At 40.3% G+C, this 13,891-nt stretch overlaps 1 protein-coding gene across 2 annotated transcripts in view; it reads left to right on the forward strand.

Moving 5' to 3' along the window:
- Positions 1–13,891, forward strand: part of arfgef2 (ADP-ribosylation factor guanine nucleotide-exchange factor 2 (brefeldin A-inhibited)) — a 41,776-nt gene that overhangs the window by 21,039 nt on the left and 6,846 nt on the right. For both annotated transcript variants that reach the window (XM_044037715.1, XM_044037717.1), the window contains exons 18-32: positions 272–443; positions 1,155–1,306; positions 1,389–1,517; positions 3,261–3,419; positions 4,339–4,486; positions 6,279–6,375; positions 6,526–6,566; positions 6,660–6,829; positions 7,717–7,868; positions 9,558–9,730; positions 10,956–11,116; positions 11,188–11,318; positions 11,952–12,081; positions 12,205–12,340; positions 13,021–13,159. In XM_044037715.1, the coding sequence (XP_043893650.1) occupies positions 272–443; positions 1,155–1,306; positions 1,389–1,517; positions 3,261–3,419; positions 4,339–4,486; positions 6,279–6,375; positions 6,526–6,566; positions 6,660–6,829; positions 7,717–7,868; positions 9,558–9,730; positions 10,956–11,116; positions 11,188–11,318; positions 11,952–12,081; positions 12,205–12,340; positions 13,021–13,159 (2,090 nt within the window). The remainder of the gene's footprint in view (positions 1–271; positions 444–1,154; positions 1,307–1,388; positions 1,518–3,260; positions 3,420–4,338; positions 4,487–6,278; positions 6,376–6,525; positions 6,567–6,659; positions 6,830–7,716; positions 7,869–9,557; positions 9,731–10,955; positions 11,117–11,187; positions 11,319–11,951; positions 12,082–12,204; positions 12,341–13,020; positions 13,160–13,891) is intronic.

The raw sequence follows: 13,891 nt of genomic DNA on the forward strand, positions 1-13,891 counted from the left end.
AAATAATCGACAGATTAATCGATTATGAGAATAATTGTTAGTTGCAGCTCTAAATATATACAGGGTTCCCACGGGTCCTTGAAATCCTTGAAAGTTTTCAAATTCAGTTGTAGGGAATTGGTCCGGGAAAACCATTGAATCTGTATACAGAGTATTCCTTTTAGAATACATGCATTCACTCAGGTTTCAACAGATGTGGGGGGGAAAAGGATGTTCATGCTGCCGTCCCTCAGGAAGAAAACAAACCCGATGACCTTGTTTTTCCATGCAGGTGAAGAACAAGATGACAAAGGAGCAGTACATCAAGATGAACCGCGGCATTAACGACAGCAAGGACCTGCCAGAAGAGTATCTGTCCTCCATATACGATGAGATCGCAGGCAAGAAGATCGCCATGAAGGAGAGCAAAGAGTTTTCAATCACCCCAAAGTCCACCAAGCAGAGTGAGTCCCTCTGTCCCCATGTCGTGGACAGCATTACTGTCTCCACTGAAACACAACACTTTGGCTGATTAAAAAAACAAAACGAGAGCACCATTACATCACCTCTGTCATTCCACCCACCGTTTCATAACCACGAAAAAGTAAACAGCATATCCTTGCAACTCTTCCTGCTCGTGATAATTGTAGACAATAATTCTTTGTTTAGACAAGCAGTCTAAGAAAACCAGTTAGTTTGCTCACAGCACAGCAGACTGTTCTCACTTTAGGAGCATACACGTCCATACAAGTCCTTGAGGAAGACAATTTAGGGCTGCAACTCACAATCGATAAATCTCTCAATTATTTTGGTCCAGAAAATGTCTGAAAAAATAAAGTTCATTATTGTTTTCCCAACCAAATGAAAGTTGTTTTTTTTAATGGCTTTTTTAAGATACTCAAGTTTGAGAAGCTGAAGATTTAAGAGAGCCTGTATTTCTATTAAAAAAATAGATAAATGTCAAATAAGCTTACTTAGTTTGTAAGCTTTATAACCAGTTTTGGGTCATGTTTGCTGTGCTTTGTTTTGTGTTATATGTCTGTTTCGGAATTGAACCCTCAACCTCCCAGTTGAGAGTCGACTCCCTCCGCCACTGAGCCAGCAGTATCCATTAGTGTCACTGTCCTTCTAATCCCCTTAAACGCTGATGATAAACACTCATGTTCTCTCTCCAGGCGTGGCCAGTGAGAAACAGCGCCGCCTGCTGTACAACGTGGAGATGGAGCAGATGGCGAAGACGGCCAAAGCGTTGATGGAGGCCGTGAGTCACGCTCAGGCCCCGTTCTTCAGTGCGACGCACCTGGAGCACGTCAGGCCCATGTTCAAGGTCTGTTGGTCTGAGAAACTGTTTGTTTAGTGAGTCTGAGAACAACTGAACCAGAATTAAGGTCAAAGGTTCTGTGTTGCAGTTGGCGTGGACTCCCTTACTGGCAGCGTTCAGTGTCGGACTGCAGGACTGTGATGATCCAGAAGTGGCCTCGCTGTGTTTGGAGGGCATTCGATGTGCCATCAGGATCGCCTGCATCTTCAGCATGCAGGTCTGCTCAGGTTTTTTCCTCGCAGATTCTTCGTGTTTTGTTTTTTGTGTTTTTGTTTGAAAACATGTCACATCTTCCCAGTTAGAGACTTTAAAGAAGAGTAAAAATGAAAAGTTTAAACTCCACAAAATGACTGAGACACATTGAAGGGGCAGTGTTTAGGATTTAGTGACATCTACTGGTGAGACAGCAGATGGTAACAACACTCTTTCTACTGCTGGGGTTCTCAACCACTTTTGTTAAGCACTTTGCAACATTTACAAATAAAGTTTATATTGCTAAAAAATTGGCTAAGACGTCTTTAACATGTCTGTAAAGCAATGAAACTCTGTCGCTATTAACCACTTAGTTGAGTTTAACTTATTAAGAAAGTTACTAAATGTTTTAAAATTAGGTTTCAAATTTGCTCAAATTCAGCTATATTCTCTCTCTCTGTAAGTTGAGAGAGAACTTGTTTTTCTATCTTAGTGAGGACCCTCATGGACATAATGCTTTCCCTAGCCCCTTACCTTAACCTGAACCATCAAAATTAAGTACCTATAACCTAAACCCAACCCTAATCCTAAAAACACTGCTTTACGCTACAATTTTCACACATTTTTCATACATTCACACGCTGCAACATGGGGTTAAGTGTCTTTGCTCAGGAACACATAGAGACTAGCACAGCCAGGAATTGAACCCTAAACGTTCAAGTTGAAATCCTAACATACTTTTACTTATAAAACTTAAGTACATTTTATACCAGAAAAGAAAATTACTTTTAAATACTTAAGCGGAGTAAATGTCGTAAACTTTCAAGTCATTTTCTGGTAACTTACTTTTAAAGGTGCTTTATACAAGACTGGTCATAAAGAGGTACCAAATACAAGAACACACACACATTGACATAATGCATTCTCTCACCCCTTAACCAACAAAATGAAGAACTTAACCTATCACCTAAACCCAATTCTAATCCTAACCCTAAAACCTGGTCTTGACCCTGAAAAAGCCGTTTAAAGTTTTGAGGGGCTCAGACAAAATGTCCTCACAAAGATATAAATACTAGTACACACAGACATATAGATTGTTAATGCTTGTACACAATGTAATTAATGTAAACTTGCATCAAAACACTTGTTTAAAAAAGACAGTTTCATCATTATGGTGCCAGTTTAATGAATTCACAATTAATCGCGGTATATTAATCCTAACGTTTCCTCTATACCGTCAGAAAAGATTATGCTGGAAGCTCTTACAGCTAGTTCAGCGCAACTCAAACAAAGTTACACAACAACCGCGTGTTACCGCTTGTGTTGCTTTGTTTTTTTTTTCATGCGAGTTGCAGAATAGAGCCGTTCCCGATGTTAAAGTGTGACACAGGAAGTTATTCCCTCCAACAAAGAACATCATATCAGTCGTGTGGGAGTGTTTCAGCTTGGAAAACGAAGAAATTAACCTATCACCTAAACCCAATTCTAATCCTAACCCTAAAACCTGGTCTTGACCCTGAAAAAGCCCTTTAAAGTTTTGAGGGGCTCAGACAAAATGTCCTCACAAAGATATAAATACTAGTACACACAGACATATAGATTGTTAATGCTTGTACACAATGTAATTAATGTAAACTTGCATCAAAACACTTGTTTAAAAAAGACAGTTTCATCATTATGGTGCCAGTTTAATGAATCTTTTTTCTTCCACTAGTTGCATGATAAAATGTTTTAATTGACACGACGTGTGTGTGTGTGTGTGTGTCAGCTGGAGCGGGATGCATACGTCCAGGCCTTGGCCAGATTCACTCTGCTGACGGCCAGTTCCAGCATCACTGAGATGAAGCAGAAGAACATCGACACCATCAAGACGTTGATCACTGTGGCTCACACGGACGGAAACTACCTGGGAAACTCCTGGCACGAGGTGTGAATATTACACTTTCTCTATTAATGAATTCTCTCAGTTTCTCATTTCCTTTTGTTCATTTAAATGAGAGACGGTGAGAGAAGAAAGCAGGATTTCACTAAAGCTGCACTCGCTGTGTGTTCATGAATTAAATTAAAATAACATAGCGTTACAGTTAGAGCTGGAACTAATGGTTATTTTCATAATCAACTCATCTGTCGATTATTCTCTTGATTAATCGGGTAATCGTTTTTTCCATAGAATATCAGGAAACGTTAAAGAATGTCGATCAGTGTTTGTCAAACGTGGAAATGATGATGTTCTCAAATGTCTTGTTTTTGCCCAAACACCAAAATGATTCCGTTTTTAATGATTTCTTTGTTTTATGGAGCAAAGACATTACGGAAATATTCACATTTAAGAAGCTGAAACAATCACAAGTCTGGTTTTAGTCACGCAAAAAAGCTTCAAACTGATTAATTAACAAAATGGTTGACGATTCATTTAGTAATCGATTAATAATGGATTCATCGAGTAATTGTTTGAGCTCTAGCGACGGGTGATGGGATGTGGCTCTCTAATTACGTCATACATCTAGAAAAATCAATATTAAACGCAGAGTACTTGTAAAAACACAGGAGACAAGTGGCTTTCCAGTGCTTTTTATAGCTTCTGAAATTTATTTCATGTTTCATTTTTATGTATTATAAATTATGAACTTTTGCATCATATTTTTACTTGTACTTTATGGCTTTATGTTCATTTTTAAAATAAATGATGTCATATCTGTGTGTCGATTGGTCGTCAGGTTAGTTTCAACCCATGTAAACAGCAGCTGTGCAGCGTAATCTGCATTATTCTCATTCTCAAGTCTTACTCAAAGTGTTTAGTCACTTTTATCTTCAGGAATATGATGCATTATTTCTCTGTCTTGCAGATTCTGAGGTGTATCAGTCAGCTGGAGCTGGCTCAGCTGATTGGCACCGGGGTGAAGACGCGTTACATCTCAGGCGTGGTCCGGGACAAGGAGGCGGGGATAAAGGGCTTGCCTTCGGGCACAGAGGAGTTCATGCCCCTGGGACTGGGTAAGACACACACAGTCTTCATTTTCTGCACGTTGTCTTTGTACAAACACATGTACAGAACAAATAACTGTCTTCCTGCCCCATGTCAGGTGATTAGTGTCAAAGTAGAATGAGTAGAGTAAAAGTAGAATGGAACATGTTCAGAGATTGAAGTCCTATTTTCAGGAACCAGAAAATGATATTCATTAGTGTCAGATGTCAGGTGACATAAAACTGCATTAACAGTCACTTCAAACCTTAAAAACACACTGTCACTGAAAAATAATGTTGCCTCAGAATAAAGTGATCCATATCTGCTAGAGCTGCAATGATTCATTTATAACTAAATTAAGTTATGAGTGTTAAATAATTAAAAACAAGTTCTCTGTTTTTTCCACTAATTAGACGTCGTCATCATCATCATCAATCATTCAAACTGAATCATTTTGGTGTGTGTACAGAATTAGACACGAGAGAACATCGTCACTCGTGTCTAATTTGGGCAACATTTGTTGACCTGTGAACCAAACAACTACTCCGGTCATTGCTTATGAGAATAATTAGGGCTGCAACTAATGAATATATTCATATTAAATGAAGGCTTTGACAAGTTTGGCCAGGAACAGATTATTGAGCAGATTATATAGCAAGTTTAATTTTAACAGAGAAATGATATTTTTTTTTGTGGAAAAGCAACATCATTGTTTCCAATAAATCCACTCTTTGGCACTCTGACCTTGTCAGGACCAGAACTCCTCTCATGGAGACCAAAAACCTGGTCCTAATGAGCCACTGGTGAAGTTTAGGGCTAAGATTTGAGGTCTTTTGGTTATAGTTAAGCTGTTAGTTTGAACTGTTAATGATTAAGGTTATTGATCTGAAGTCTGAATGAATTAGAAGTCAGTGCAGTGTCCTGTGTGTAGTGATGTCACGATTACTTGATTTCACAATTAATCGCGGTATATTAATCCTAACGTTTCCTCTATACCGTCAGAAAAGATTATGCTGGAAGCTCTTACAGCTAGTTCAGCGCAACTCAAACAAAGTTACACAACAACCGCGTGTTACCGCTTGTGTTGCTTTGTTTTTTTTTCATGCGAGTTGCAGAATAGAGCCGTTCCCGATGTTAAAGTGTGACACAGGAAGTTATTCCCTCCAACAAAGAACATCATATCAGTCGTGTGGGAGTGTTTCAGCTTGGAAAACGAAGAAATTAAATGTTAGCGTGTCATTTGCAATTAACCGTGTACGACACGTGTTCGGCTGTCAGCGTAACGTGGCGAGTTAAGCGGCATTCACTTAACGTTACCGTTACTCTGGACGTCATGTGACGTCCGTTTCATTTATTACAAATTGATTTGTGTCATTGTAAATTAAACATGAAATAAACAAGCCACAATAATAGATACGTTTTATATCCCGTCACATACAAATAGATTTGTACATTATTAAAACCATTCAAATAAATTTCAACATTTGGTATAGATGACAATTGATGACTTAAGTCATTTAAACATTTCCCTTGGGGCATTAATAATTGTTCCTATATAATAGTTAAGTGTATTTGCTACATTATTTTGTTGTGTTGGCATCAAACGATATGAATAAATGAAACTTTAAGACCTATAAGCAGTGTTCATGTGATTTTACACATTCATAGTGTTGTGAAATCAATGAATGCATAATAATGGTGATAATCCCAATATCGTGATTAATTCTCTGACAATAATCGTACGTAAGAAAATCTAGAATCGTGACGTCCCTGCCTGTGTGTATCCATCAGCTTTAGTTTTGAATGTCTGTGATGTTGCAGGTAACCTCGTGGGAAGTCAGGACAAGAGACAGATGGCTCATATCCAGGAGTCAGTGGGCGAGACCAGTTCTCAGAGTGTGGTTGTAGCTGTGGACAGGTGAGAATCCTCATACACACAATAGCAATAACAATAATAATCATTATTATTATTGTTGTTGTTATCACACTCTATATATGTACTATGTCTTATTATCTACAGACTTTTCTTTGGCTTACAAATACTAAAGATGTTGTTTAATATTTGCAGGATCTTCACTGGCTCCACCAGATTAGATGGAAATGCAATTGGTGAGTGTGTAACCGTCTTTACTCCTTTTTACACCTTTGTTAAAAAGTATGTGAAGTCCTTCACTGTGTTGCTGCTTCACTGTTTCATGGCAGTGGACTTTGTGCGGTGGTTGTGCGCCGTGTCCATGGACGAGCTGGCCTCGGCACACCAGCCCCGGATGTTCAGCCTGCAGAAGATCGTGGAGATCTCCTACTACAACATGAACCGCATCAGGCTGCAGTGGTCGCGTATCTGGCAGGTCATCGGAGACCACTTCAACAAGGTGAGTGCGCTAAACACCGGTGACACCTGAGCACCGAGGTTCCCTACACGTTCACCGTTTATCGGATCAAATCATCACAACACGTGATTTGGTGTTTGAGCTGTTTCCATGAGCTGCATCGTGTGAGATGGTTTAGCACTGGGGTTTCTGTACTGTCTGTCTGGGTTACCTGGTGTAAACTGACCTAACACAAAGGAGGACATGAGGCAGACACGGCCATATTCAAAAAGGACTGCTCACATTTTATTGTGTAGGGTAAAATTAGTGGTTGACTTGATTTTGGCATCAATTATGAGTTATTTCCTTGCTGACGTACGAACATAAATAATAAAAACGCAAAATAAAGATATATGTATATCTATCTATATATCTATATAACACGTTAATAATACAATCGGGCCATAACACATACCTTGTATTTTGTACAGAAGATATAAAAGTACTTTACAGGTCAGGTTTTATTTATTTGTTAATTTGCTGCATGAGATTATACAAGATTAGTTAAAGGTTCACACAGCAAACATGTGTCACCATTTGTGTTTTATGTCAAATAAGCACTGGTTGAGGCACTGTTAAAACTGTTAAAACACACTTTTTGTGTTGATTTAGCACCAGAAAATCCCACCTGATACTGAAGCTGTTATTCAGGTCTTCTCCCTGCTGCTCTGTACACATACTGGTGTCCTGCAGTGCCCCCATGAGGACTGTCAGTGTACTACAGGTGCTTGAGATACAATGATGATGACATGACTTAGTGTTGCACAGGTGGAACACGTTCATATGGATGTTCTGGTGCCGGCAGGTTGCATTTATCGGTCGCAGACGCTGCCGTTCTCTGTAAAATAAAAGCCAGGTAAACCCACTGTCCACGACCTGCCTTACTACAGGTGGGCTGTAACCCCAATGAAGATGTCGCCATTTTTGCCGTGGACTCGCTGAGGCAGCTCTCCATGAAGTTCTTGGAGAAAGGAGAGTTGGCAAACTTCCGCTTCCAGAAGGATTTCCTCAGGCCGTTTGAGCACATCATGAAGAAGAACAGGTAGATGGTTCACTTCACTTTTTAATGGCTGCTCTGGGGACAGAAGTTGAAGTCAAATATCTTATAGCTTCTTTTTCTCCGCACCAAACTCCATAGAGAAAATCAGCATTTTAACGAGCGTGGACACAGGACTTCCTGGTCGCCTGCTGCCTCACATTAGGGCAAGTGATTTCAAACACTGAAGTCATGAGATGACACAGTAGAACTTCCTGATGGAGGCAGCAGTGGATCAACTATTCCACCGAGTGCTGTTATGTGAAATTGATGATTGTCTCAATGGACTTTGATGCAGGAGAGAAAGTGCTTTACAAATGTTAGTTTTCAGCCTAACGATTATTCGATTAATCGATGACTAAATTAATTGTCAACTATTTTGATCGATGATTCGGTTTTTTCATTGTTTTTTTTTTTCTACAATTAAGCTTCTTAAATGTGAATATTTTCTGGTTTCATTTTCTTTCGTTTCTTTCATCAAAAAATCATTTAAACTGAAAAGACATTTGAGAACATCACAATTTCCAGGTTTGGTAAACACTGATGTATGAATGTGAACCTTTTCTAATCTCACAGTGTGAATATTTTCTAATCTCAAAATGTGAATATTTTCTAATCTCGGAATGCGAACATTTTCAAATCTCTGAATGTTGACATTTTCAAATCTCTGAATGCCCACGTTTTCTAATCTCAGAATGTGAATATTTTCTAATCTCGGAATGTTAATATTTTCTAATCTCAGAATGCGAATATTTTCTAACGTTGGAATGTGAACATTTTCTAATCTCTGTGAATGCCAACGTTTAATAATCTCGGAATGTGAATATTTTCTAATATCAGAATGTGAATATTTTCTAATCTCAGAATGTGAACGTTTTCTAATCTCAGAATGTGAATATTTTCTAGTCTCGGAAAGTGAATATTTTCTAATCTCGGAATGTGAACGTTTTTAATCTCGAATGTGAATATTTTCTAAGAATGTGAATATTTTCTAATCTCAGAAAGTGAATATTTTCTAATCTCGGAATGTGAACGTTTTTTAATCTTGGAATGTGAATATTTTCTAATCTCGGAATGTGAATATTTTCTAATCTCAGAATGTGAATATTGTCTAATCTCAGAATGTGAACATTTTCTAATCTCAGAATGTGATTTCTAGGTTTGATAAACACTGATCAGCATTTTCCATCATTTTCCTACATTTTATGGACAAAAGAATACTGGATTAATCGACAGATTACTCGATTCTAAAAATAATGGTTAGTTGCAGCTCTACTAATGTGGTTAGTGATGTGATGTAGCTTCAGGCAGCTATATATTTAGTGGGGGGGGGGTGATGACTTTAGGGCTGCGATGATTCATTGATTAATCCATTAATAATCTACTATTTTGGAAATTGATTCATCTGTTAGTTCTAAAACAAGCTCTCTGGTTTTTTGTTTGTGGACAAAACGAGACATTTGAAAACATAATTTTGAGGTTTGTGAGACACCGTCAATATTTTTAAACGTTTCCTGACATTTAATGGACCCAACAACTTATTGATTAACAGATAAAATAATCAACAGATGGTGAAAGTAATCATAGGTTGCAGCCCTAGCTGACTATGTCATTACGTCATACAATCACACTTCCACCAAACCCTGAAACTGTCCCTTTAAAAGTGATGAAAGTGACTCATTGACGTGTGGACAGGTCCCCCACCATCAGAGACATGGTGATCAGGTGTGTGGCTCAGATGGTCAACTCCCAGGCCTCCAACATCCGCTCAGGCTGGAAGAACATCTTCTCCGTGTTTCACCAGGCGGCCGCTGACCATGACGAGACCATAGTGGAGCTGGCCTTCCAGACCACTGGACACATCGTCAGTGAGTGGCCGTTTCTCAATATCCATACTTGTGCGTACTTGCGTACTCCCGTACTTGTGAAAACGTCATCAGCCTCAGTCCAAGTGCTGTTACAATTCTCAAATAAGCGAACAGCGAGGACGGTTCTCAAACCCGGAAGTGTTCTCGGTCCGCCCATTTTTACCGAGTATGCATCGGAGGTGACTTAAGTGTATTGGCTTAATGGGATGGCCATGTATCCCAGAATACATTTCGGCGGAGCATAGCAGCAGATAATAGAAATATAAATCTGAAATAAATATGTTTCTGTGTCCCGGAACAAAGTTTTAACATCATTTGAGGCGAGAAATGAGTCATTTAGAATTCAAACATGTGGTTTGTGTATGAAGATATGACGTATTTATAGTTTGGGTGATCAGCTCCGCCTCTGCGAACGCTCGGCGCTCACTGTGCCCGGCACAGAGCAGTGTGACCTCGGCCTGTCCTGATGAAATGATTCGCTGGCTCAGACGTCGCGGTCATTAGATGCTTGATCCATAGATTTGTTGTTGACGTTTTGACCTGACAGTTTGAAAGTTTGTATATTATTATTTTATTTTATTTATTTTAACTTTGAATGTTAGATTTATATTAAAGTCGCACGGTCATTGTATCTGTATTTAAATATAATATGTAAATATTAGATATGTAGAGTAGTGTGTGTGTATATATATATAGATATATATACTATTCTACAATGCTGTAATATATCTATTTTCCACATTGTATTATTTGTATTGTATGTTTTAATAGAAATCAATTAATAAATGAAGTTAAATATTTAAAATGTAAAAATAATAACAATATATATGCATTTATTAAAAGTATTTCATATGTTCATTTATCAACACCGTAGGTGGTGCTAATGAGGCTGCAGCACTTGGCGCCAGCCACCATTCAAACAGCAGAACAATACATACATACATACATACATACATACATACATACTTGCATACTTGAGTATTGAGAAACAACCACATACTTGTGTACTCCCGTACTTGGCAAGTATATACTTCCCAAGTAAGTAAGTACATACTTGCTTACTTGAGTATTGAGAAACGGCCAGTGTCTTTTCTCCTCCTCGTGGCAGCCATTTTGGCTCGGATGCCCAGAAAAGACCAGTAAAGATTAGATCCTCAGTCCATCAGCAGCTTATTTATTCTTGTTTTCTAACTTAATTTCCGTGACTCTCTCTCTCTCCACTCAGCAAATACATTCCGTGAGCACTTTGCAGCCGCTATAGATTCCTTCCAAGATGCCGTGAAGTGTTTGTCAGAGTTTGTGTGTAACGCGGCTTTTCCCGACACCAGCATGGAGGCCATCAGACTCATACGGCACTGTGCTCGATACGTCTCAGAGCGACCACAGGTGAGAAGAACAACAAAAAATCGAAATGGTCTTTAAACTTTTTGCTCTAAATGAGTCTTGTTGTTGTCCAGGCTCTGAGGGAATACACCAGTGACGACATGAACGTCGCCCCCGGTGACCGGGTGTGGGTTCGTGGCTGGTTTCCTATCCTGTTTGAGCTGTCTTGTATCATCAACCGCTGCAAACTGGACGTCCGGACCAGGTAGGAAAACCACCGATCAGGTGCTTTTGTCCCCGTTACGTCCCTGACCCAGTGTGACTTGGACCTCCTCTTGCCAAAGGAATCCAAGACATAGTCAGAAGTCCGTTTGACAGAGTGCAACAGTTTTAGTTTTAACTTCTGTGACTTTTATCAAAATCAGTTTTGATTAAACTGACAGAGGAGTCATTTGGAAAGAGTGAGCAGGAAGTCCTGAGGAGGATTTTGTATAGTCCAGGCCCTCAACCACTCACGGTGAGCCAATCTTCTTTAATTGACCACAGAAAGACACTCAAATAATAATGCCAAACAAACCCAAAACGTACGACCCGGGGTCACAACAGTCTCATCGAGAGTCGATCGCAGCTCATCTCACTGTTTATTGAGCCTATAGTCATAGAAATGTGAGCTTTCAGAAAGCTTTTAGTTCACTTTTAACTGTAGTGAGTGGGACACGTAGCATTTGAATGCAGCACATTCATAGACAGTCAAACACAGGACCAGCAAACCTGATAACAACGTACAGAGGTGAAAGTGCACGTCACTCTTTGTCACTCTTTGTCACTCTTTGAGGCAGAATGTTGCATGTGTGACACTGTGAACTCGTCTGTTGTTGTTGTTGTTGTTGTTGTTCAGAGGTCTCACAGTCATGTTCGAGATCATGAAGAGCTACGGCCTCACCTTCGAGAAGCACTGGTGGCACGACCTCTTCAGAATCGTCTTCCGCATCTTTGACAACATGAAGCTCCCGGAGCAGCAGACAGAGGTCAGAGTTCACCGTCTCTCCTCTGTGATGTGAAGAGATATCAGATTTCACACACACACACACACACATAGAGTAGAAAAGAGGAAATAATAGAGCTTAACCTCGTTTCTCGTTTGCTTCCAGAAAACAGAGTGGATGACGACGACGTGTAACCACGCGCTGTACGCCATCTGTGACGTGTTCACGCAGTTTTACGAGCCGCTCAGTGAAATCCTGCTGGTTGACATTTTCACACAGCTGCAGTGGTGCGTCAGGCAAGGTGGGAGTTTCAAAGTCACGTCTCTGAGTGAAGCACACAGGGTTTGAGTCATTGAAAGTGCTTGAATTTTCCTCCTACTGTTTCATGCCCTGCACTGCTTGATGTACGTAGACCGAGCAAACGTGGAGTCATAAACACGAGCGGTGTTGGGGACACTGTTCACTGTCTCTCTCGCCGCCGCTGACGTGACATTCCGTGCAGAGCTATGAGCGAGTGAAGTTAAGCAGGAGAGAGTAAATGACGACGTGATGCATCTCTGTCTCACCATTGACTAAAATCCCAAGAACAATCACTTGTCCAGTTGCAGAGTTTGCTGCAAATCAACAAAAGTGGACGCTGTAATGGACGAAGACAAGCTCTTAAAAGTTGTCCTCCCATCGTAAGCTGTGTCAGCACATTCAGTCCTTAAATTTGAGGGAACTGGTGATGGAAAGTCCTTGAAAAGTCCTTGAACTTGATGTCAACCAGGGAGTGCGAACCAGTCACTCATAAAGCTAAGATAACATTTATTTATAGTAAACCAGGATTACAAAAACCCATTATACAGAATTCTGAAACACTGGTGGTTAGTTTACTCATACATTTTCAATTTGTCTGAAATGGCATCAATTGTTCATGACCAACAATTGTTTGTTTATATATAGCAGCTGTGTCTAAGTCTTTAACCTTCTCTCATACAGACAACGAGCAGCTGGCTCGGTCAGGAACCAACTGCCTGGAGAACCTGGTGATTCTGAACGGGGAGAAGTTCAGCCCTGAGGTGTGGAACATCACCTGCTCCTGTATGCTGGAGATCTTCCAGAACACCAGCCCTCACGCGTAAGTCCTCCTCATTCTCCTGGAAGGATGGATCAGTTTTTTATGAGTAAACGTCAGCACATTTAATGGTAAATAGTCAGGAGGACCCAAGGATACAAGGGAACAACCTTTGAGTTCAAAGACGAGCCGCTCTACCGCTGAGCTACCGTCGCCCCAACATGACAATTTAGGAACTGCTGCTGCCACCTTTACTTTACTTCTTTTCAACAACGCTGTGACGAGGACTTAAAGGGGACATATTATGCAAAATCAACTTTTTAACCATTTTAATACTTATATTTGGGACTCTGGGGGCCCTACCAGTCGCCAAAGTGTGGAAAAAGAATACTCAGTCATGTTTTCGTGGTCCCCCTTAGTGTAAGTATAGGCGATAAAACGCTCGATGTTGAATTCCCTGCACTTATGACGGCAGCATGCACATTTCACCGCGAATGTTACCGCCCACCGGTAAGTTTCCCTCGAGAGCTCCACCTTAGCTCCACCTTGTCCCTGCGAGAGTGCAGGCGAGGGAGGAAGAGCGGTATTATGTCAACGCGGAGGGACAAGTGTGCTGTTGGTGGCTGCACAGTGGAGCACAGTGTTTTACAGAGGATTTTATATATGAAGCTAATGTGCCGGATAAAGTCAGCAAACGTGTGTTCGTGTGTTCGCACCACTTCACATCAGACTGCGGCCAGCGGTCGCCGTATTTAGTCAGCGACGTACAAACACACACATTGTTAAGAAAAGATC

This window comes from Solea senegalensis, linkage group LG11 (assembly GCF_019176455.1).
Source record: "Solea senegalensis isolate Sse05_10M linkage group LG11, IFAPA_SoseM_1, whole genome shotgun sequence".
NCBI classification, from domain to species: Eukaryota; Metazoa; Chordata; class Actinopteri; order Pleuronectiformes; family Soleidae; genus Solea; species Solea senegalensis.